The 23,620-nt window shown below is 65.0% G+C and overlaps 1 protein-coding gene across 2 annotated transcripts; it reads right to left on the bottom strand.

Moving 5' to 3' along the window:
- Positions 1-930: 930 nt before the first annotated feature.
- TRAPPC10 (trafficking protein particle complex subunit 10) lies at positions 931-21,883 on the bottom strand. Of its 2 annotated transcripts, none has more exons than XM_056119223.1 (23): positions 21,754-21,883; positions 17,778-17,859; positions 17,288-17,423; positions 15,740-15,936; positions 15,333-15,528; positions 14,514-14,625; positions 12,961-13,208; positions 10,904-11,050; positions 10,592-10,706; positions 10,105-10,181; positions 9,456-9,547; positions 8,739-8,879; positions 8,537-8,649; positions 7,926-8,437; positions 7,704-7,845; positions 6,792-6,950; positions 6,362-6,558; positions 5,936-6,036; positions 5,310-5,436; positions 4,929-5,099; positions 3,933-4,110; positions 3,554-3,748; positions 931-3,476 (listed from the first exon to the last, which is right to left on the bottom strand). In XM_056119223.1, exons 1-23 carry the CDS (start codon positions 21,800-21,802, stop codon positions 3,238-3,240), a joined length of 3,726 nt encoding a protein of 1,241 aa, XP_055975198.1. In that variant the 5' UTR covers positions 21,803-21,883; the 3' UTR covers positions 931-3,237. The 2 variants fall into 2 exon arrangements, with proteins under 2 accessions (XP_055975198.1, XP_055975199.1); XM_056119224.1 differs by having other exon boundaries at positions 3,390-3,472.
- Between the last annotated feature and the right edge of the window lie 1,737 nt (positions 21,884-23,620).

Here is a 23,620-nt window from a genome sequence, read left to right as displayed (position 1 = left end):
CTGGCCCAACCATCACGGCGTTCTAGGCGGAGCCTGCGTGCCTGACCCCACCCGCGCTGAGCAGAGCCCTGGCCACGCCCACCCTCCGACCTGGCCCCGCCCACACCGCGTTCTAGGCGGAGCCTGCGTGTCTGACCCCGCCCCTGACTGCAAGGAGCGCCCTGGCCACGCCCACACTGCGGCCTGGCCCCGCCGCCCCACGCAGGGCCTGCACAACCAGCCGCACTCCCACACCCTTTGCGAGCAAGCATCACTGGCACCGCACACCCCGTTTCCCCCATTGCACGGCAAGGCCGGAGCTCTGGTCACGCTCCAGGCGCACTGGGCTGGACTCCGCGGACTGGACCTCACTGGTCAGCACCAATGAAGAAGGGACCCGCCTGCAGGCTGGGGGGCAGCGGGGGGGCAAGAGGGGGAAGCAATGCGTTTTGAAAGAACAAATCAAGGGGAAAACCGCTCTTCTGCAGCTCTTCTACAGGCCGGCTCAGCTCGCCTGCGCAGGTTCCTTCTCCAGCACCCCAGATCGCTGAGGCAGGCACCCCTGAGCATGGGCGGGTCTGGCCCCTCCCCCACACAAGAGAGTTCACGATCAATACTTGCAATAGGCAGTCACCAGCCACTCAAACTTCAGAAGCCGTGGTTCTTTCTTATTTCAAAAGTTCCTCAATGCTTCCCCCAGGTAAGTAACAGAATCGGATTTGGTGAACCGGGAGGATAGAGCGGGATAAGGCACCTGCACGCAGCCAACCCGGGTTGGATCCCCGCACCCCATATGGTCGCCCCCCCCCCCCGCCCCACCTGGAGTCAGAGAGCAGAGCCAGGAGTCAGGAGTATGCCAGAAAGGGGATGGGCGTGACCCCGTCCTCCGAACAGTCCATGCTTACACACGGGAATGAGGGGGAGAAAAGACCCAACTCATGGCAAATGAAGCAAGTTCCAAAGAGCAAAACTTCTTAAAATGTGTATTTTCAGAATTATAATGCTTACATTTTAACAGTCTTAATACAATGGTTTTAGTCTAATAGTAATATATTACAGAATGATGTGAAAAATTACTTTTACAGTAAACCATGATAACGGAATACCTCCAGTGTCAGTCACCAACTCATGGCGTTTACCAGCTGTGACCTCCTGGCCAACAGCATCTTTCGGGCTCTCCCCTGGACACGAGGGGTTCACAAACTGCGCACTGCCTTGGTGCAGCCACGGGACATTCCAACATTCCAAGCTGCGCCCCCCAACCCCGACAGTCAAGACCTGATCACCCATAATCGCGTGACAGCAGCATTCCTCATGTCCGAACACATACCGGAGCGCATATAGTTCAGCCCTAAAGACTGAAGAATGAAGTATGTCTGTGTGTACATTTTCTCTGCTCTTCGTGGGGGTACCGATCCTCACTGAGGAATGGACCTGAGGGCTGTGGTGACATGGAACTGTAGGTAGAAATTCTTTTCAGATTAAATACAACAATCTCCATATCAGAATCAGAAGAGTTATGATTTTTCCAATCACAGGAGGCCCCATGAAATTCACCAAAATTATAACTTTCTGTTCCGTGTACGAGTATTTACAATTCCAGAGATTTGTAAAATAGCTGCATATTCTTTTTATCAGATCAACAGTGTATATCTGATTTCACAATCTAACAGCTGCTACGTATTTATTCACAAAACCAGCTTGGCTCAAACACATAAGCTTTATTTTAAACACAACAAAAATTCAATCACATCCTTTCAGTTAAAACAAAACAAGAGCTTCAGATGACATTCTTTTGTCTAAAAAAAAACAAAACAATACAAAACAATCCAAGTCCAAAATCCAGAGGCACCAACAGAAGGGTTTTTTGTGTGTGTGTGTGTGTGTGTGTGGTTCGTGGATGTCTGGGACCCTATCAATGTTGTTTTTTTGTTTTTGTTTTTTTTTTAATTGAATCCCCGTGGGATCTCTCTTTTACAGTAATGGGAACCAGATCTGCCAAAAAGTTTGATTTCATTACATTTCAGGACTGAGAAACCAGCATACAATTTGGGGCTTCCCCTTCATTTTCTCTCCCTGTAAATCTGTACCTAAGCAAAGAATTTCATCCTGGACCGGGGCGCAGACATCCAACAGAAACTGAAGCCCGCTGAGCAGCTCTCCTCAGAGGAGGGGCACTGCCTGTGCTGGGGGGGCCGAGCGCATGGGGGCTTCCTGATGGCGCCGACCTCCACACCTAGCAGATCTGTAGGGCGACTGTCAGTTCTAACCACGAAACACTCGTTAGAAACCCTGAACTACTGTTAGATGCTTTAGTTCTAATCTGCTTAACTAGTTGATCAAGTTGATTAGTTTCAAATTGCACCTAAAGGAAATAAATTTCTGAAATGTTCAGATAAACACACAAATATTTGTCTTCTTGACACACTTCTCCAGTTTCTAGAAGAGACGTGGGGGTGTTGGCGTGTCCTGCTTTGCGGACGACAACCCCGTCAGCAGCCTCAGAGCAGGGGGTGGCCCCCCGCCGCCCAGTGAGGGAGGAAGGATCGGCCGTGGGTACAGATCCACATCGCTGTCGACAGCCAGGAAAGGCCTGAGACACATGACACTTATTTACAAGCACTTTCACACCGGGAGAAGCAAACACGCCGATTTTGTCCTCGATTTTTGGTGCAAATGATACATAAACATTTTACATCAGTTAGTCTGTCCTTTTAAAAATAATAAATCAACCATATGTACAATTAGATTTACAACGAAAGCAAGTGAACCCGCTGGCCTGGTGGTCCTGCCGTGACCCCCATTCTCCCCAGACCAGAGGACCCCCATGTTCACAGAATGGAACCTCTTGATTTCTAAGACTTAAGGTGCAAAAGAAAAGTATTGACCATACGGTTGCCGCCATAATTAAAATAATATCTATTTAATTCCAAGTGCATCTGTGAGTCGACCAACGTGGCGGGAAGGGGTTTCCGGACTCACCTTCCTTCCTCGGCCACGCTCCGTCCACTCTCCCCGGAGCCCTGTCCAGCCCCGGCCCCCAAGGCACAGAGGGTTCCCTCCTGCCCCCCCACCCCTCCCCCCGCCCGGCCGCACAAGGGGCAGCCGCGGCCCTCGGGTGAGTCTGTGTGTCCCTGGAGCGGGGGACTGGCAGGGACAGGGAGGAAGGACACCAGCTGCCCCGAGGCCCGGCTGCTGCCCGCGGCCAGCGGCGAGGCAGCGAGACACTCACCAGCCCGGGCCCGCCCCGCCACGCGGTCACGTCACGCTGACCTCCAGCACGTGGTCATGCCTGCTGGGCAGCACCAGTACCTGCGTGCCCGCGCTGGCGTTGAAGAGCTGGCCGGGGGGCAGGGCCTGCAGCCGCGGCATGGGCAAGCCCTTGTGCTCGCCGCCACCGCCCGCATGCCCGCCGCCCCGGCCCCGGCTGCCACCGCTGTCCAGTGGGTCGTCCCCATGCTTGTCTACCGACAGGGTGTCATTCTCGATCCAGCTGTCTGCAAAAGGCGCAGTGTGGGCACCGAGGCCGGCCCGGGACAGCCCCCACCCTGCGCCTACCCATGCCCACCCTTACCCGCGTCCAGCTGGGCCGAGTGCGCCGAGTGGTGCGGGAGGTACTTGAAGAGCCGCACATCAGGCAGTGGCAGGTAGCCGGCAAACAGCGGCACGGCCTCCATGTGCACGCGGTGCGTGGCGTGCGCGGTCACGGGCATGGAGATGACGCCCGAGCTCTTCCCGCAAACGGCCCAGTTGCTGCTGTCGTCCACCACTGCAAACAGGAGTGCATTGGTGCGGGCCCCGGAAGAACACCCCCACGCCGAGCAGGGGAGGAGCCAGGGGCGTGAGGCTGAGCTGCTGGGCAGGGGGCAGGGCCGGGCGGCAGGGACCGAGGCCGCGGGCCAGCGGGCAGCGGGGAGCAGAGCTGCCCCGGGAGAGGCAGCGCCCAGACCCACCTTCATACAGCAGCTTGGTGGAGAAGTGCTCGCTGGACCCGGACAGCGCCTCGTCCTTGTCCACCTCCACGAGGTCCAGGAGGCGCGTGATGCACACCTCCAGGGCGCACAGCGAGCCTGTCCTGCAGTGCGGCGCACCCGCCAGCGGCACGATCTCCGCCCGCACCGTGTACAGCGTCTGCCGGGTGACCCAGTCACACAGTGTCCGGGGACTGCGCCCACTCTCACCCGCTCCCACAGGCCTGCTTCCGCTCACTCCCGCTCACACTCCCCTCACTCCTAGTCTCAGACTCCTGCTCCCACTCACACTCACTCATTCCCGCTCTCACACTCACCCCCACTCACACTCAAGTCACTCCTGCTCACACTCAGGCACTCATGCTCACTCCCACTCTCTCCCACATTCCCACTGTCACTCCCTTTCTCACACTCATTCCCGCTCACTCCCTCTCACACACCCAGTCCCTCACACTCTCGCTCTAAACTCACTCTCTCGCACACTCTTACACTTCAGCCTCTCCTGTGTCCAAATCTTCTGCACAGACACCACCTGCAGGCAGGCCCCGGGAATGCAGCCCTGTAGTCATTCCTTAACTGTGGGTCTGGGGCCTGTCCTGGGGCCCTAATAGACGGTCCTGGGGTCTGTGCCCCCACATCACAGTGCCCAACCACTGCCCTGGTGAGTCCAGCAGCAGAGACTGGCCTTCTCACCTGGTCCCGTCCCAGCAAAGCACAAGGACAGCAGCCACCACAGCATGAGCCAGCCCCCCCTTCCTGACTTTCTGGGCGCTTTCAGTGAAACCCAGGGGCCCCCGGGTCCTCAGCTCCCAGGGTCCGACAGACGGGACCTCTGCTGCCCGCCCCCTGCCCCTGGCACTCCCTTCGTCCTGTGGCTCGTGTGGGGTCACGACACAGTCTGGAGCTGCAGCCCACCAAGGCCTGCCACAGCCCGACACTCCCTTCCGCCCCCCCCCCACGCCAAGACTCGACACGTACAAAGAAGTTTTCCACTTGGAAGTCGTAGGTGTGGGGCTGCAGGGAGAGGGATGGCTGCTCCTCTGACGCAGGCGCGAACTGCACTGAGAAGCGGCAGTGCAGGGTGGCGGGCGGCTCCCGGGCCCAGCGCAGCTCCCAGACGAAGAACACACTCTGCTGGCTGTGGGCGCGCTGCGGGGCGGGCGGTGTCACGCGGGCAGAAGCAGGCGCCCACGGGCTTCCCCAACGCCATCCCACCCGCCCTGGACAACAGGGATCCCCCGCCCAGCCGGGGCCCGGGCTGACGACAGACTCGGGAGCACACGCAGCAGGTGAGCACCAAGGGAGGAGAGGAAGCCGGGGCTTCTGCCCGGGCGCTCACGGGGGTGCAGGCTCGGTCACCTGCTGGGCCTGTGTGTTCAGAGGCACCAGCTGCACGTCTGCGCTGTCCCCGGCATCCACAAGCTGGCTCTGTGACAGCTGGAAGTTGAGCTGGGACAAGTTCTGGACGCACACCTGGATGTACTTCCTGCAAGAGAGCAGGACAGGCTTCTAGAGGGAGCACCGCGAGGCCCCTGCAGACGGGGCACTCACTCTCCCAGCCTCCGGCCCCACTGGACAGTGACCCAGACCCAGCAACCCATGTCCATGTGCATGGCGCGGGGCCCCTCCTTTTCTGCAGAGACGGGACCAGGAACCCCAGCTTCTCGCAGGCTGACTCCTGATGTGGGCAGCTGAGCTCACAGGCGGCCACAGGTCCCCAGAGCAGGGGTGCAGACCCCTGTTGGGCTGGAGTTCCCCAGCCCCTTCGGGCAGCAGCAGGTGTGGCAGGGGCTGCCCCCAGGTGCCCAGAGTCTGGGCCGAGCAGTCACCCTGACCTGGGGTGCGAGGGCCACTGAGCAGAACAGCTACAGGACCTGGCCGTGTGCTGGGAGGGTCAGCAGGCAGCCCATGCCCGGCAGCCAGAGCATGGGGAACGTCAGCCTCACTCGGGCCTCTCGAGTCATGTGTGGGGTGCAGAGCCTTACCGTGTCCCCGCGGACAACAACGCATGCGTAGTCCGGAAGGGCATGCTGAAAGTCAGTGCGATAACCGTGGAGTAGATGGACCACGGACAGTCGATGGACACCTGAGGGTGGTGGACAGCACCGTCAGGCCCCGCGTGGAGGAGCAAGGGTCCGGGAGGGTCTCGGTGGTGACTGTACCCCGCGGTGCCCGGAACTGACTGCTCCCTCCCGCTCCTGTCCTGTCCCCCTCCGTTGACCCCTGCCACACAGCACTGAGCTCAGCACCAGCCTCTGCCCACAGTGGCCCCAGGTTCCACACACAAGCAGGCGCCCCCAGCACTGTGGGGGTGTTCCCCAGACGGTGGCCCCTCTGAGATGGGGCAGGGTCCCGGGTCGCTTGAGCTCTGGGTTGCTGGGGCCCCGGGTGGCTGGGATCCGGGGCCTTGCCTTGTGGTCCGTGGTGCTCATGCACACGCCGGCCTTCTGTGCATCTGGGCCGCTCTCCCCGCTGGCCTCTGGCGTGGAGGGCAGAGACAGAACCTCCAACTGGAACTCGATCACGTGGTAGGCGGGTGCGGCGGGCAGGCTGATGCTCGTGACCTTGTCGGAGGCCTGGACACGCAGCGCCGCCTCAGAAGCCTTCTCTAGGGGACAGGCCAGAGTCACCAGGGGCAGGGGCACAGCCCCAGCAGGTATCACCCGAGAGCTGAGGCCCCCCAGAGCCCACATGATGCCTGGGGGAGACTGTGACCCAGAGGCCCCCACCACATAGACCAGGGCCAGGGCTGGTGAGGACCCTAAACACGAAGTCAAGTCCCCAGGGACGGGATAAGGGCTCTCCTGGGGCCCACAGGCGGGCGAGCTCTGCTGCCCTCACCTCTGGCATTGGAGTAGACGACGGCCCTGCTGCCCATGGGACAGAGGATCAGCATGGCCTCCGTGTTGCTGACCTGCAGGCTGTCCCCGTTCTTGACCGTGTAGTGGCCAGTCGTGACCGTGAACCTGACCCTCTGCGGGATCCCCGCCAACAGGCTGTCTGAAGCGGGAGAGAGCCCTCAGCACCCGCTCTCCCGACGGCCACTCGCCTGGGCGGGTCTCCAGCCCTGCCCCCACCCGTGGGGACTTAGGGGCGTGGCCGCCGGGACGGGAGGGCCTGGGCTCAGGTGCCGGCACCTAGCAGGCATGGGGCAGCAAGGGGGTACGTGGTTACCCCAAAACGAGGCAGGGGTTGGGCAGGAGGCGGAGCCCTGGAGACGTGGCCCCCAGCAAGAGTTCGGCCTCCCACGGCGACTCCTGTCAGGAGTGTCCTTGCGGGGAGATGGCCAAGTAGTCTGAGGCGTGGGGCGGTCCCCGGAGGAAAAGACGGGAGAGCCCGGCCCTCCCACGGAGCAACACCCGGACTGGGTCCACCACGCATCAGGGTGCAGACGGGGGTCTCCCTGAGGGGCAGGTGGGGGGTGAACGTGGACACGGATGAGGAGGGGCAGTGCGTGAGGAGGAGTGTGTGAGGGTGGGCATGGCGGGGAGGGGAAGCGTGTGAGGGGCAGCGTGTGAGGGGCAGCATGTGAGGGGTGTGGATTCAGGTGACGGGCAGTGTGGGACAGGTGAGGGGCCACGTGTGAGGGGCAGCGTGGGCAGGGTGCCAGCCGCTGGGCGGAATCTGGGGTGCTGGCGACACACCATGCTCCAGCTAAGGCCTGGCAGTGCATCCCTGTCCTCCTGGCTCGGCTGTGGTCACACCGGTCTTGGGGCTGCTCTGAGGAGCTGGCGTCCCTGCCGCAGGACTCACCGCTGAGCGGCTCCACGCGCAGCTGTGGCTCCTGGGAGTAGACGTCGTAGTGCGCGGGTGGAGACAGCGGCGGCAGCACGAAGTGGACGGGGCCCAGCGAGGCACGCAGCTGGCGCAGCGTGTAGGTGCCCGGCTCCCGCGCCTGCGGGGAGCAGTGCTCAGCTCCTGCCCGGCTCAGCCCAGTCCTGGCCCAGCCCCGGCCCCAGACCCACGCCCGCGCACCTGCATCTGGAAGGTCACCCGGTTGGGCCCCGGCTCCAGCGTGACCCTGCTGCTCCGCAGCACGTGGGCGCCATCGTCCAGGGTCAGGCCCGCTGGCTCGGGGGCCGCGCTGCTGTCAGGCCGGCGCAGGAGCAAGTGTGCATTCCTGCAGATGAGCCCCGCTGTGCTCAGCGAGTTGTCCGAGGGGCTCCGCTCCGTCATCTCGGAGAGCTCGAGGGCCGGCAGCCCGTGCTGGGCGGCGGGGAAGGGCGCGGGCTCGGCGGGGAAGCTCAGCAGCCCGTTGGCCGTCTTGTGCGTGGTCAGCCACTCGGCCGTCTTCCGGTAGTTGTTCTTGTCGACGCTGAAGTGGCCGTGCAGGGCGATGTGCTCCACGCACACGGGCATGGGCAGCCGGCTGCACAGGGTGATGGTCACGCCCAGCACCCCGCCCGCATGCACCACGGCGCTGGCGGGCTCGAAGCACAGGTCCCGCAGGTGTGCGAATGAATTCATGGGGAGCACGACCATGTGACCTGTGGAGACAGCGCAGGACTGAGCGGGGGACGGCGGGAGGACAGGTCTCCTCTGTAGCCCGCGGGCCGGCCCCTCTCGCCCGAGGCAGCCCATCTCACCTGGGCCATCGGCCGGCTGGGCAGCGAAGTTGAGGATCTCCTGGCAGAAGTGCCGGCGCTCGTCCTCCGACAGGTGCCTGTCGCTGGCCAGGAGGCTGCTGGTCTGCAGGTAGCTGGGGCAGAGTTAAGGATGGTTGGGCACCAGCACCCCCACGGCTGCTGACCCGAGGGAGACCCGGGTGCGGGCGGCCCACAAGGATACTTCTCCGTCTGGCCCAGGCGCTTCTGGCACTCGGCCAGCTGCTTCCTCGTGTGCGCCACGGGCAGCGCCCAGCCCTCGGCCAGGTAGGTCCTCAGCGCGCCCTGCAGGTACACCTCCGCCTTCTGCGGGGACTTCTTCCTCCTGCCCGTGCAGAGCCTCTCTCAGCTCGGGGCCCGTCCCTGCCACCCCTCAGGGCAGGAGACCGGGGAAAGCCTGGGGTCCCCGCCTGTCCTCCCCAGACCCCACACACTGGGCCAAGCTCAGGGTGGGCAGCTGACAGGAGGCCGAGCCTGGGGGGTTCCGACAAATGGTCAGGGCACCGCGGCCAGAGTTAGAGGGCCAGAATTGGCACACTCGGCCCCGAGGGCAGAGAACAAGGCCACAGGCCGGCCCCACCATCACAGGCAGAGAAGCAGGACAGCAGGGTGGTGGGAACAAGCTCCCCGCCCGAGCGCCCAGGGCCTCGAAGAGCCAGCTCATGGTACAAGCCAGGGCCCTGCTCCCTGACCCCCGAGCTCCCCTGCTTCCTGATCCCCACACACCCCTGCTCTGACCCCCACGCACCCCTGCTCTCTGACCCCCACATGCCCCGCTCCCTGACCCCCCCCCCGCACCACTGCTCTCTGACCCCCAGCTGACTATGCTCACCCCCTCCCCTGCGGGCACACAGGCCTCTCCTCAGACGCTCCCACGCAAAGCCAAGTTCCCAGCAATTACATGTAAAACTCGGCCAGGTCCTTCCCCAGCAGCTGGGCCGACCGCGTCCTCCCGATGCTCCTGTACATCTCGATGGTGGCGTGGGACAGGTCCTGCAGGAGGGACCCACGGGCGGGAATCTCACGAACAAAAGGCCACGGATTCATGGCCCCAGAGAAGCCCCCTCAGGCATCCCTGCCCGTCTCTCACTCAAGCTCCCTCGGTCCACAGACCGAGCGCGAGAAGGGAGGCGCGAACCCGCCTACTGAGCAGGGCCTGACCCTCTGGCGGGACGGGATGACAGGATGGCGAGACAGGACATGCCCTCCTGACGGCTCCAGCAAGGGGACCACTGAGTTTCCATGCCTGTCAGGGTCACAGGGCCCACTGACCCCCACTATCTCTGCACCAGGGGTCACCTCACCAACCCCACCATCTCTGTGCCAGGGGCCACCTCACCCACCCCACAGTCTCTGCACCCCACACCATCCCGCATGCCCACTATTTCCGGGGTTACTTCCTCTAAGGCCAGTCATGCCGCTGAGTTAGAGACAGGCCCATCCCCTGCCCTGAGCAGCCCTTGGCCTCCTTTCTTCCTGCTCCACCCCACCCTACGCACAGACTCGGCATGGCAGGGCCGGGCGAGAGGCAAGAGAGCCAAGGCACTGACCAGGTAGTGCTTCTCGAAGGCTTCCACCGACGACAGGGCCTCCTTGAGCTTCTTGTAGGGGCTCTGGGCTGTGTTGGCTGCAGAGGAAAGAACAGTCCTGACCAACCTAGGCCCCTGCACCAGGGCCTGCGGTGGCGACGCCGGGCAGCGGCACCCCACAGTCGATGCCCCAGCACCAGGTCAGCCTCTCCAAGACCAGAGTCACTCTGCCAAGTGTGAATCGGGAACGCTGCTTGCAATGTCAGTGGGGGCTCATGCGTTCACCTCGGGCCCTGACATTGGGCAGGGGAGGGATGGGCCATGTGGTCAGGGTGCAGGCGCCCTTCCCCCAGCACCCATTCCCCCGCACATAGGACTCAGACCCAGCTCTTCTGCTCTGGCTGTGATGGGGGTGCCCTGGCCGGCTCCCACTGAGGGTCTCTCCCACACAACAAGGGCTCAGAGGGCCCACAGGGAGACCCCACGCGCCACTCTGCCCCTGGCACACCTGTCTCGGGGCGCTCGGCTCCCAGGCCCGCCAAGAGGTCGACAGTCCTGTTGAGATCTTCCGAGTCGGGGCCCTTCTCAGACACAAGTCCACACAGGTAGCCCAAGGCCTTGAGCTGGAGTGAGACCACCGTGACCTCAGCCCCCAGGTGAAGGTCAGCAGGGGCTTACGCGTGCACCTCGGACCCTGACATCAGGCAGTCTCGGGGGACCCGGGTCCCTGCCCCGAGGCCCGCCCTCTGTGGCAGACTGCCCCCCCCACCCGCAGACCCTGGGGACACAGCCGGAGGCCACCCGGCCCGGGAAGGGAGACCTTCTCAGTGGCGTAGGCCCAGAGCCCCACGGTGTGGGCAATGTTGGAGTCGAGCTGGGCGCGGTCACAGCAGCCCTCAATCCTCTGTAGCACCTCCAGGCAGCTCAGGAACACCCAGCAGTCGAGGGCGCCGGGCGGCACGGACACCTGCAGGCAGGGGTGCGGGCATGAGGGTGCGGCCATGACACTGGCCGCCCAGGACATCTGGTGGCCCGGGGTACCAGGCGGCATGGCCTCAACACCAGCTCCTCAACCCCCCGGGGGCAGACTCTGGAAGAACAGGGCAGGCAGGGCAGGGCGGGCTGGAACAGCACAGACAGCCCCGATGGGGGTGTGGTGTGTGTGTAACAAGGAGGCCCTGCGGGAGATCGGGCACAGTGCTCCCCACTGATGGGCAGCCCCAGCCAGGCCCTTACCCCATGAGCTCACAGACCCCGGGACTCGCCCCGTGTCTCCCACAGACCCCCACAATGGGCAGGGAGGGGGTGAGGAGCCCAGAGGGCGGGAGAGCAGGGTAGAGGGGCCGCGCTGCTGGGCAGGAAGGGGCGCCAGAGATAGCAACGAGGCCCAGGACAGAGGCTCCCCCGGCTCTCCCAGGCCTCAGCCTGTGGGTGCCCCTGAGCTCCCCACTCACATCCTGAGTGCGTCCCCCGCTGAGGCACCCACCTCCCACCTCCTACCAGGAAGAGCCTGAGGCTGCGGTTGGGGACAGGATGGGGAGATGCTGGCCTGGCACACAGCATGGCCAGGGAGGACCCCTGATCACCGCCAAGTGTGGCCCTAAGCCCCTCAAAAGAAGAGCCTGTGGGGCTAGAGCCAGAGCATGGAGGACAGGGTCCCGCCCTCCCTCCTGCTGGCCCCGACTGCACCCCAGCAGAGTGTTCTCTGAGCCCCCCCAGGGCTGACTCCTCAGCACAGAGCCAGGAGTAAGCCCTGAGCAGCACTGCCGAGTCGGGGGCCTTCAACAGCTCTCGTCCACACAGTCTGGTCAGCCGTGCCCACAGTCACTACAGGTGGACAGTCGTAGCCCCTCGGGCACTGCAGACAAGGCAGGTATAGGCCAAGCGGGACACGGCCAGGCAGGGAGGAAGGTGCCCTCAAGTCCCTTGGCACGTTGCGGACAGGGGAGGGGGCCCGGTCTCAACGGGCCCCAGGCCCCTTCTCCAGGAAGGCAGCTAGGCTAGCACCACCCTCGTCGGCACCACTAGGTACCTGAGGGGTCCCCACCCGCTCACACCCTTGGAGTGGTCCCCGGCCCAGCCTGCCGAGGCGCAGGGAACAGGGCGAGCACTGTGGGCCAGAGAGGACCAGGCAGGGCTAAACCAGATGCCCACCCAGGAACCTGGCTCCAGCTCCTGCTGGGGTCTCTGCTTCATGCGGGCGCACAGCCGCACACCCGGGGGTCTGTCGTCATGCATGGGCACACGAGGCCCCGTGAGGTGCTGTCTGTGGAAAGTCGTCCCCCCCTGCCCGTGTGCCCTGGGAGACCCCAGGAAGGAGTCGCCCTCACACCCCCGCGTCCTGCTGGGACGTTATTCGTACATGAGAGCAGCCCCCAGAGAACGTGCTGCCCTCAAGGGGCCCTAAGAGGGACCTGGCGGCGTGCCAGGCCACAGCAAGTCCACCCACCACGGGCAGCGCCAGTGCTTGCAAATGGGAAAACTGAGGCGGGGGAGGTCAGGATAGTACAAGGGTCCCTGGGCCCGGGGACAGAGAACAGGACAGCAGGGGTCACCCTGGGCCCGGTGGGGGCGGGGCGGAGATTTGGATGGGGCAGTGGTGGCGGGCCTGTTCTGGGGGACAGATGGGGCACCGGGGGGCCTGGCCTGGGGGAGGGCCAGGGCAGTGGGGGCCTGGGGGAGGGACTGGCAAGGGCTCCGGGGAAGGTCGGGTAAGGGGGCCCGGGGGAGAAATGGAGCAGGGGGGCTGGGGGAGGGCCGGGCAGTGGGGCCGGGGGAGGGTGGGGCAGGGGGTCTGGGGGACAGACGGGCAGCAGGGCCCAGGGGAGGGAGGGGCCTGGGGCCCTGGGGGAGGACGGGACAGCGGGCCGGGCTCACCTCCAGCAGCCGCAGCTCCTGGACGCAGCTGTGCAGCAGCTGCAGCGCGCGCTGCGCCACCTCCCAGGGCCGCTGCAGGAAGAGCAGCAGGGTGCACTGGCGCGAGAACAGGTAGCTGCGCAGGTCCAGCAGCGTGGCCTCCTGCCGCTGCACCAGCTCCCGCTTCTCCATGTCGATGGGCTTGCGCAGGACCAGTCCGTTCCAGCTCTTCACCGGCTGGCAGAAGAACGCCAGCCAGTTGGCCCCATCTGAAGGAGGCACGGTGTGAAGGGGCCGGCGCAGCTCCCTCCCACGGGACCCCGCGTCTCCACGCCCCCTGGCCACTGCCCACACAGCCCTGGCACCGAGGCTGCGCCAGGGACGGTCCCCAGGCCGACGGCAGTCAGGAGCCAGCACGGGATGAAGGGCCCTGGGGTCGCTCAGACTGGGAGAAGACAAGCTGGAGCCACAGGACAGCAGGGACAGCACTGGCCTTGCACACAGCCCACCCTGCTCCGATGCCTGCATCCCGTATGGTCCCCTGAGCCCTGCCAGCAAGAAGGTCTGAGCACTGCCCGTGTGCAGCCCCCAAAAAGGGAAGAAAAGGGCCAGAGCAGTAACACAGCAGGTCAGGCACCTGCCTTGCATACAGCAGACCTGGGCCCTGAGCCTTGCCAGGAGTGAGCCCCGAGCAGAGTTGGGAGTAAGCCCCGAGCAGAGCCCGGAGTGAGCCCCGAGCACAGAGTCGGGAATGAGCCCCGAGCACAGAGCCGGGAGTCAGCCCCGAGCACAGAGCCAGGAGTCCGCCCCGAGCACAGAGCCGGGAGTGAGCCCCAAGCACAGAGCCAGGAGTCCGCCCTGAGCACAGAGCCGGGAGTGAGCCCCGAGCACAGAGCCCGGAGTGAGCCCCGAGCACAGAGCCGGAAGTCAGCCCCGAGCACAGAGCCCGGAGTGAGCCCCGAGCGCAGAGCCCGGAGTGAGCCCAGAGCACAGAGCCGGGAGTCAGCCCCAAGCACAGAGCCAGGAGTCCGCCCCGAGCACAGAGCCGGGAGTGAGCCCCAAGCACAGAGCCAGGAGTCCGCCCCGAGCACAGAGCCCAGAGTGAGCCCCGAGCACAGAGCCGGGAGTCAGCCCCAAGCACAGAGCCAGGAGTCAGCCCCAAGCACAGAGCCAGCAGTGAAGCCTGATCACAGAGCCAGGAGTCAGCCCTGAATGAAGCCACATGTGGCCCCAAAACAAACAGAAACCACCAAAATGAGGAAGCCGATCCCAGCAGCCTGAGCCAGGGTGAAGGCACAGGGCTCCAGCGCTGACCACACAGGCCCGGCCACCCATACTCGGGCTCCGTGGGCCCATCTGTGCTCCTGCAATGCACTGCTGAGTCTCAAGGAGAGACGAGCCCCAGGCTGACGGCCCCTGCGCCCACGGCGACAGCCCGGAGCCACCACCGACCACCTCCGCACTGGGGTCCGGCAAGGGGCAGGGGGGACCCACGAGGAGAGCCTGCGTTCGGCCCGGGCCTGTGTGAAGGACGCTGGGGCAGGGACGGCGCGCGGCTCACGGCCGTCACTCACCCCCAGCGCCGAAGTTGACGACGTACTGCGAGAACAGGGCATCCAGCTCGTCGTACTGCACCAGCGCATCCTCCAGCTGCTGCAGCATCTCGAACACGAAGGCCAGCTCCTCCTGCAGGGGACCCGGCCGGTCAGCATGGCGCAGGGCAGCGGAGGCCACGGCGGGGGGAGCCGTGGATGATGCTCACCCTGGCGGCCCCTCCCACCTGGACAGCGCCTGTCCCTGCACGCTGGGCTGTACCCGCCCCTCCCACAGCGACCCCAATCAGATGCGGGGTCCTGGCCAGGGGGCTGAGGCCCACTCTGTGGCCCTGCTTAGCGGCCACCTGACCTGGCCCACACCTGGGAAGGTAAGCAGGGCCCACAGAGGTGGACACCTCCAGTAGGCGAGCAGGAACACGGGGTGGCCCCCTCCCACCCCCCCTCCCCAAGGGAGCAGACTGTCCACATTCAAACGGCCCGCTGTGGCCCCAGGGGTGGCCTTCCCGGGGCACCCACCAAGAAGGGCAACGCTGTCTCTGCAGCTCAGACACTGCGAGTGCAGCTCTGTGGGGGCCGGCCATTCTGAGCACTGACCAGGGTCAGTACCCGCTGGGCACCACGGGGGCCGGCTGCTCTGGGTGCTGACCAAGGTCAGTACCCACTGGGCACTGCTGGCAGCATTTGCTCACATCCGTGAGGCAGCGTAACAGCCACAACAAAGGATCGATCCCCGAAAAATCCTCTCTGAGAAGCCAGAGGACGGGAAGGACTACACAGCGGTCTCCAAGATCAGCAGAGTCACTGTGGGCAGGGATGGGACAGGGCGGGGCCGAGGACCTGGACCATGAAGTACTCGCAGAAGCCCCAGCCGGGCTCGGTCCTCTTCTCCCTCAGCGTCCTCATATCGTCCTCAAACCTGCCCAGGTTTTTGGTGAAGGACATGAGCAGCAGGGTCCTGAGTTTGGTCAGAAAGGCATTCCAGGACTCCTGCGTCCGAGAGGAGTCCTTCAGGGGGTCCGAGAGCACCACACACCTGCGAGGACGCACGCAGCTGACGCCAGGCTGCCGCAGCCCACGGGCACCTCCAGGTCTCCGAGACCATCAGGGCGCACTGGGCCAGGGTCCCGCTGAGAGGCAGCAGTCGTGGCCCTCAGCCCTTCCCCAGCCAGCGCCCGCTCTCAACATCACTGGGGTCCCCATCCTGCCCCCCGCCACGGGCCCTGGCGGCCGCGGGCGGCACTCACCGGTCGCTCTGCTTGTTGCAGAAGTCGTTCCTGATCTTGTCCACCAGAGACGTGCGGGGTAGGATGTTGGTCTTATTTTTCTTCTTGGCATCGTTTTCAACTACCACGATGAGCCAGTCCACAGAGCTGTGCGCCCTGAGCACGTTCTGCCACTTGGTGAGGTCGTCCTTCACCGTGGCCTTGTACACTTCTGTGTCCTGGGGGGAGACCACAGTCACCCAAGCTGCACAGGGACGGCCCTCTCTGTGCCATGACGGCACAGGCGTGGAAGAGGAGCCCCTTTGGTTCAGCCAGCGCTGCCCGGCCCAGGCCTCCGGGCACAGCCCCCCAGGACCAGGGCCAGAGAAAGCCCAGAATGGCCAGCAGGGGGCTCTCAGCCCTGCTCCCGCACACCCACGGCACACATGGGCCAGCCAGAGCAGCTACAGACATGCTCCAGAGACAGGCAGCCGGGCTGGTGAGCTACCTTCAAGCCTGAGTCAGGAAAACACCAAGTTGCCGGCATCTCCCCCACCCCCGAGTCCCAGCATGCCCCCCCCAGTCTCCCATCCCCCTCCCCAAGTCCCCCGTCCCTGAGTCCCCCTCCCCGAGTCCTCCCTCCCCAATACCCCTCCCCGAGTCCCACGCCCCTCTCCAAGTCGCCCCTCCCCTCCCGGAGTCTCGCTCCCTCGCACCCTGATGCAGGGCTCTGGCCTACAGAATCAGTGAGTGTGGCCCGGTCCCAGTCGGGCATAGCAGCAGTAACTGTCCGGGCTCCGTTTACTTTACTGGCAAGATCTTGACGTACCCGGGCTGCACTGAGCAGACTTGGAGTGAACAGAGACCAAGTGCCGGCACAGGGCAGTCCAGTCCCCAGAGGCCCTGGGCATGTGCGGGCAGCTTGCCCTGGACGATGATCAGTCCCGAGGGCAGCGCCTGCCCTGTCCTGTCCCTCCGCTCCCCTGAGATGCTGTGCTTGGTTTAAACCAGAAACAAAACAAGGAGCCGGAACGATAGCACAGCGGGGAGGGCATTTGCCTTGCACGTGGCTGACCCGGGTTCGATTCCCAGCATCCCATAGGGTGCCCTGAGCACCGCCAGGAGTAATTCCTAAATGCAGAGCCAGGAGTAACCCCTGAGCATCACTGGGTGTGACCCAAAAAGGAAAAAAAAAAGGAAACGAAACAAATCCAACCTGCCCGGATCAGGGCTGAGGCGTGGGGACAGTCTGTCACCCTCAGGGTCAAAGGGTAGGGAGACAGTGCAACCTGACCACACTGGGCATCACAACCCCAGTGCCCAGGCAAGCTGCATCCAGAAAGGGTCCAAGAGCAGGGCCCAAGGACCACAAGCCAGGCAGCTCGTGAGTCAGAGCTGGGAAACCGCTGCCCAAGACGGGAGCCCTGCTGGCTACTGGGTGGACGCTGTCCACAGCCTGCTTCTCACGCCGTCTGTGGGCACTCAATCCCCAGGATGGGGGACAGGGACACTCACACAGCACTTGGCTCAGCAGAAAGGCAGGGGGACACTCACGCAGCACTCAGCCAGCAGGGTAGGGGGGACACTCACGCAGCACTCGGTCCAGTAGATGTGCAGGAAGGGGAAGGTGAGCAGCGCCTTGTTGCCCTCCTTGGGCAGCAGCTCCTCCTTGAACTGCACAAAGTTGGACTCCAGGTGGATCATCTTGGGGGCGCGCCCGTAGGACCTGCAAACAGGGTGGGTCACCACGGAGGCAGGGGGGATGACGAGGCTGCCTAGACCCTGCCAGGACAGTCCCCACGCTTCGTCTCCGGGCCCCTCGGGCAGCAGCGCGGCAGCTGTGGGAAATGGCCCTTTCTGGCTGTGCGCGCAGGCGGGCATCTGGCCACTCAGCACTGATGCACGGGCCGAGGCCATCCCAGGGCGGGTGCGGGGACACAGCCCCGCGCTGGGGGTCAGAACCTGCATCCTCCACACTTCCTGCTGGCCATCCCGCCAGGCCCAGCCTGCTGTTTCGCACACGCGCCCCTGCTCGGCCCAAGTCCAGACTCACCCAGCGGCGCCCCGCCCGGCCGCTCACCTTCTCCACTCCATGGGCTCCCGCGGCAGCTGCTGCGACAGCGTTGGGTACAGAGAGGTGAAGAGGTTCTGGTCCCCCGCACCTGAGAAGAGCAGAAGCCAGTCAGGGTCGGGGGACACTGTCTCCTCAGCCAGTCGGACACGCGGGGACACTGCCCACGGACACATCCCTGGAGGAGCCAGAGGGACGGCGCTGGGCCCCAGCCCAGCCCAGAGGCATGTCTCCTGCCCGAGGGGCCACCCACAGCCCCGAGGGACCCGGACCAGAGGACTCGCTTCCTGGGGACCCTCAGACAGGGAGACCCTTGGGCCCAGCACAGCCGTTTTCCCAATGGTTTCTCTTCCAACCTTCTAGAGTTGCCGGCCCGGGCTCCTGATCCGCCTGGCCTGGCCCACCCCGGTGAGCTTAGGGAATGGACAAGCCTGCGGAGGGCACCCAGGAAGGGGAGAACCTGCAGGGAAGGCAGGGCATCACCTACAATGGGCACTGTAGCCCTGCGTGCCTTCTGCCAAGACATGGGACAGACCCTTCAGGGCTTGTTTTCCAGCCGTGCAACCGCCTGGGAGCCTTGGGTGCAGGATGCGGCACGGACAGGCCCGGGGCTGACCCGCTTGGCCCCTCCCTGCCCGTGTCCTTCCTTCCTTCTCCTTTTTTGGGGGGGTGTCCCGGCAGTGTTCAGGCCTGGTGCTTCTGTGCATCTCAGCCCATGGGAAGGCAGGTGTGTGTGGGGTGCATAGCCGAGGGTCACCCGGGCCACCCAGGGCCTCCCCTGCTGGTTCTGCCCCCTTGGCGGGGCACGCACCCAGCCTAGGCACTGTGCATCTCTGGCCCAGTGGCTCCCGTGCCTTCCAGAAGCATTGGCCAGTGCCGCCCACTCCCCGAGGACCAGCCCATGGCGGGCAGCAGGAGGCAGCAAGAGGCCAGGCCCACCATGCAGCACGTGTGATGCCCCAAAACTCAGTGGAACAAACTCACGGTCCCCTGAGATACTACAGGGCCACGTGACACCATCCTTCCTCACTGCTCGGTCACCCTCGGGACACCGGGGAACCCACATGGCCCCTCACACCCACCCTCAGGGGCCCCGGCGAGGCTGGGGGCACAGCCCCAGCACATTCCTGTCTGAGAACTCAGTCTGGTCTCGTCTGGAGAAGGTCGGACAGGGACGGGCCACCCTCTGCCGAGCCCTGACCTGCAGGAGGAATGGCCCCTTCAGAGGGGCTCAAAGTTCTACACGGCGCCTGCTGGGCCAGGCCAGTTCTGGTGCTAGTCAGTAAAAGGATGGAGACATGGGCGGGAGGCCACCAGACAGGCCCCTCAGCCACACACCGGTACCAGCCAGTGCAGCCCGACCCCTGCCCAGGACATGTCACCATGGACCTTGGGCAGGGGGAGGGAGAGTGGGGCTGCGGGGACGCGTGAGTGAGCTGGCCCTATCGGCTGCTCAGCTCCTCGACAGGACTACCGGGACAGCTCGGGCCCCCGGGCATCAGTGAGCAGCTTGCGGGGCCCGAGCACATCACAGGCATGGCTCGTCCCTGGGAGGCCGATGATGCCCTCACCGTCCCTGCGCCCTGAGTCACTCCAGCCGGGCTATGGACCGTGAGTCACAGTGGAGGAGAGAGGTGACCGAATCCAGAGCCACTGTGCCGCTCGACACCCACGGGCAACTTTCAGTCAGGCCCGGCACTGCGCACGGAGGGCCCGGACATGCGGCCCCAGGAGAGCCCACGGGCCGGCTACTCTCTGCAGCCTAGAACCCGCGCTCACCCAGACCCATGGCTGCGAGGATGCTGGCCTGGCCAGAAGGGGCTGGGGCCAGAGAGGCCCGGCATGCATGCGCCAACCCAGGTCTGGGTCCTGGCACCACCCCGGGCGCTGCCAGGAGGAAACCCTGAGCACAGCCAAGTGTGGCCCCAAAGGGAAAGGGGAGGGCCCCATAGAGGACTCCAGGGAGCTCTAGGTGGCTCTTCAGGACACAGGATGTCTGACTGACCGATGCCAAGTCAGCACCCAGCACCAACCAGTGGCCTGAGTCTTCCTGTCCTGGGGGCAAGGCCTAGCTCAAGGCTCAGGGCTCACTCGGGGGGCACCACAGGCGCCACCAGGGAGAACCCAGGGCCATTGCGGGCTCCCAGCCCGTGGCACTGAGTCCGCGCCCTTACCGCCCACACAAGTCTGCCGCGCAGAGCAGCCCCTGGCAGGACCCGGCCACCACCCAGCAGCTCAGCCCTGCACCCTGCACTGTGGGGGCCCTCAGCAGGACCCGAGCCAGCTCAGAGCCCCCAACCCCCCGCCAAGGTAGCACGGCAGTCGGCCTGGACACACGTGATGTGGATGAGGCAAAAGGGAGCGTGAGCATGCAGCATGCAGGATGGGCCGGATCTGTGAGCCTACACGGGGGCATGAGCGCGTGTGAGAGAGCATCAGCGTGTGAGCAGGCCCCAGCCCCCCGGACCCCTTAGGGGGAGTCCTGCCCAGTGCCCAGACATCAGCCCTGCAGAGCCGGCAGGACGGAAGGGGCCTCACCCGTGGGCTCTGGGAGGGAGAAGCATGTCCCAGGAACCCTGGGTCCAGTGTGCGTCCGAGCCCCCACGGCACAGCCCACCACAACGGACAGCTTGGAAGCCAGGGTGGTGGCAGGAGCGGGCAGCTGTCTACTGGAGACACCCGGCCGAGGTGCCGCGCCCGCCCCCGCGCAGCTGCTGGGTGCCCAGCAGGGCCGAGGCAGCGGGCACTGTCCTCTCCGCAGTGGGATCTCGGGAAAGGTCTCAGCCCCCATCACAGCAGGCTGGTGGGCTCGGCACAGACCCGCCCACGGCCAGGAGCGTCCATTAACAGGCTCCTGGCCACTCGGTGCAGGTGGGGAAGCCACAGCCTGTCCCTCTGGGACCACCGAGCAGAGACCCCTCGGGCGGCCACTGTGGCGGGGACAGCCTCTGCCCAAATAGACAGCGAAGGGACTCGGCAGAAGTCTCAGCCACATGGAGGCGCAGGGCCCAGGGCCCAGTCTATACAGTGACCAGGGAGCCCAGCCCAAATGGGGCAGTGACCAGGAGCCCAGTCCACCGTGGGGCAGGGATGGGGAGCCCAGGCCACAATGGGGTAAGGACTGGGTGCCCAGGCCACAGTGGGGCAGGGACGGGGAGCCCAGGCCACAGTTGCACAGTGACCAGGTGCCCAGGCAACACTGGGGCAGTGACCAGGAGCCCAGGCCACAGTGGGACAGTGACCAGGAGCCCAAGCCACACTTAGGCAGGAACGGGGAGCCCAGGTTACAGTGGGGCAGGGATGGGGAGCCCAGGCCACAGAGGGACAGTGACCAGGTGCCCAGGCAACACTGGGGCAGTGACCAGGAGCCCAGGCCACAGTGGGACAGTGACCAGGAGCCCAGGCCACACTGAGGCAGGAACAGGGACACCAAGCCACAGTAGGACAGTGACCGGGTGCCTAGGCCACAGTGGCGTAGGCCCCACTCGCGGCCAAGCAGGCGCTGGACAGCTCCCAGCACAGGCACCGGCCTCACCTGGGCCCTCCCCAGACCGACCGGGCCAAGCCCCTGGGTCCCTCCCTCGGCCCTGCCCGGACGGCTACAAACAGCGGGGGCTCCCGGGCCATCGGACACGCGCGGCTGTTCCCGCCGCGGACACGCAGGGACCGAGGGCCTGGGCGGGCACGGGCGGGCAGAGGCTGCGCCGCCCCGCGGGGGACACTGGGCCGGGCCGGAAGCCCCTACGGAAGGGGGGGCTGGACCCTGAATGGGCCGGTTCCGGGCGGGGAAGAGGCGGAGGGAGGAGCCGGCCTCGGCCCGGACCGGACCCGGGGCAGACCCGGACCTAGCCCGGACCCGGCTCAACCCAGACCCGCACCCGGGGCAGACCCGGACCCAGCCCGACCCCGACCCGCACCCGGGGCAGACCCGGACCGACCCCGACCCCGACCCCGACCCCGGCCCGCCCCCGGCCCGCCCGCTCACAGGTGACGATGGGCTTGTTCTCCATGGTGTACACGGGCGCGCCCGCCATGGGTCCGCCTCAGCGGCCCGGCCCCCCGCGCCCCATGGGCCCGCGCCCCGCCGCCGCCGCCGCCGCCGCCGCCGAGCGCTTCCGGGTCGCGAGAGCGCTTCCGGGGCGCGCGCTTAAAGGGGCGGTGCGGCCGGCGCGGGCCGAGGCGGGGCAGCGGGCGCCGCCCGGTCCCCTCCGTGCGGTCGCCTCGTCCCCCATCGGGCCGCGCCCGAGGTGGCGGGCTGCTCCCGGCACAGTGCTCCGGGGCGCTCGCGGCCCGCCGCCCGCCGCCCGCCGACCTGATCGTTTCCGGGTCAAACGCGGCCCCAGGGAAGCCGGGCGGGGGCGGGGGGGGGGGGCCGCGGGCAGAGCTGGCAGGGCCCGGGGAGTCATCCCAGGCACTGCCAGGACAGGCCCCAAACAGGAAACAAACAGAAGCACTGGTCAGGCGAGCACACCGCCACGAGGTCCAGAGCACTGTCCAGGTGCTCAGACTGAAGTACAACACGAGGCCGGGGAGGGCACGGGGAGACCAACCCAGGTCTGATCCCAGCACTGCACAGGGTCCCTGAGCACCCCCCAGGAGAGAACCCCGAGCACTGAGCCCCGAGCACATCCCCAAGCAATGAACACTGAGCCCCAAGCACTGAGTCCCGAGCACAGAGCCCTGAGCACTGCTGGGAGAGAGCCCCAAGCACAAAGCCCCAAACTCTAAGCCCCGAGCACAGAGTCCTGAGCACTGCAGGGCAAGACCCAAAGTTTAGAGGGGAAAAAGGCAGCTGCTGAATCAGCTATGGTCTGCGATGCCGGAAGTTCCTCATTCAGGATGAGGAACAGTCACAAACTGAAACGGGCCTGAATCTGCTCACTGCGGGCAGCCAGAAGGTAGAAGTCAAGAAGTCAGTGTCTGCGACGTCCCTCCACCAGCCCAGCCTGTGGGGCCAGGAACAGCCTCAGCATAACATGGGCCACGTGGCAGGGGTCAGGAAGAGCTGAGAGATATGGATGAGGAAGACAGAGCAATGCAGTCTCAGGTGGAAGGAGAGGGGGTGGGGAGGGGGCAGGCCCTGCTCACCCCCTCGAGTAGAGAGTGAGCCGACCACAGCTAGATAGCCCCGCCAGTCTCCCCACCCTCCACAGTGCCACCGAGGGGAAGGGACACCTGCAGGGACACTCAGGAAATTCTCAGGAGGTGGCAGTAGACAGGCCTAGGGCAGGGGGAGACCGCAGGGTCGCTGGCCTCCTCTCCTAGACTGCCCACAGGCTGGCCCAGGTGTGGGGAGCCGCTGCCGGGGAAATGCAGGCCCTGCCGGGGGCTGTCCTGGGCCAGGAGGAGCAGGGCACATGGAGAGGGAGACCCAGGGAGTGGACTCAGGCCAGGGCAGGACTGTGAGGATGAGAACCATGGGGGCAGAGTGCAGACCCAGGTTCCATCCCCACCACCACCAGGGTAGTAAGGCAGGGAGGGCGCTTGCCTTGCACACGGCTGGCCCAGGGCCCTGAGCTCCACCAGGAGTGATTCCCGAGCGCAGAGTCAGGAGTAATTCCTGAGCACTGCCCGGTGTGGCCCAAAAGCCAAATAAATAAATAAATACCAGATCAATGTTTGCTGCATTAAAAATTTATTTTGAAACCAGATCGATGCCCCCCCTCCCCATACTTTGTGGACCATTTCAGTCCTGATTCTAGCTGGGGAACACGAAAGCCTGGAGCAGGTCGCTGCACGAGGAGTTGGGGGCCCTGCACCCCCCACCTGGGCCCCTGAGCACCCACAGGGAGTAAGATTCCCCCCCAAGCACTGGGTGTGGCTCAAAACAGGAGCGATAGCACAGCGGGTAG

The sequence above is a fragment of the Sorex fumeus genome, unplaced genomic scaffold, assembly GCF_029834395.1.
Source record: "Sorex fumeus unplaced genomic scaffold, SorFum_2.1 ptg000041l, whole genome shotgun sequence".
Lineage (NCBI taxonomy): Eukaryota > Metazoa > Chordata > Mammalia > Eulipotyphla > Soricidae > Sorex > Sorex fumeus.
This window is presented reverse-complemented; position numbering and strand designations above follow the sequence as displayed.

What these genes read in the sequence shown, in the direction of transcription:
- TRAPPC10 (XM_056119223.1), bottom strand. Translation starts at nt 21,802, where the DNA reads ATGGCGGGCGCGCCCGTGTACACCATGGAGAACAAGCCCATCGTCACC. An exon ending in TCTACTGGACCGAGTGCTGC is followed by an intron (nt 15,937 to 17,287) that starts GTGAGTGTCCCC and finishes GTCTCCCCCCAG; the next exon opens with GACACAGAAGTGTACAAGGC. An exon ending in CACCAAGCTGCTGTATGAAG is followed by an intron (nt 3,749 to 3,932) that starts GTGGGTCTGGGC and finishes TCCTGTTTGCAG; the next exon opens with TGGTGGACGACAGCAGCAAC.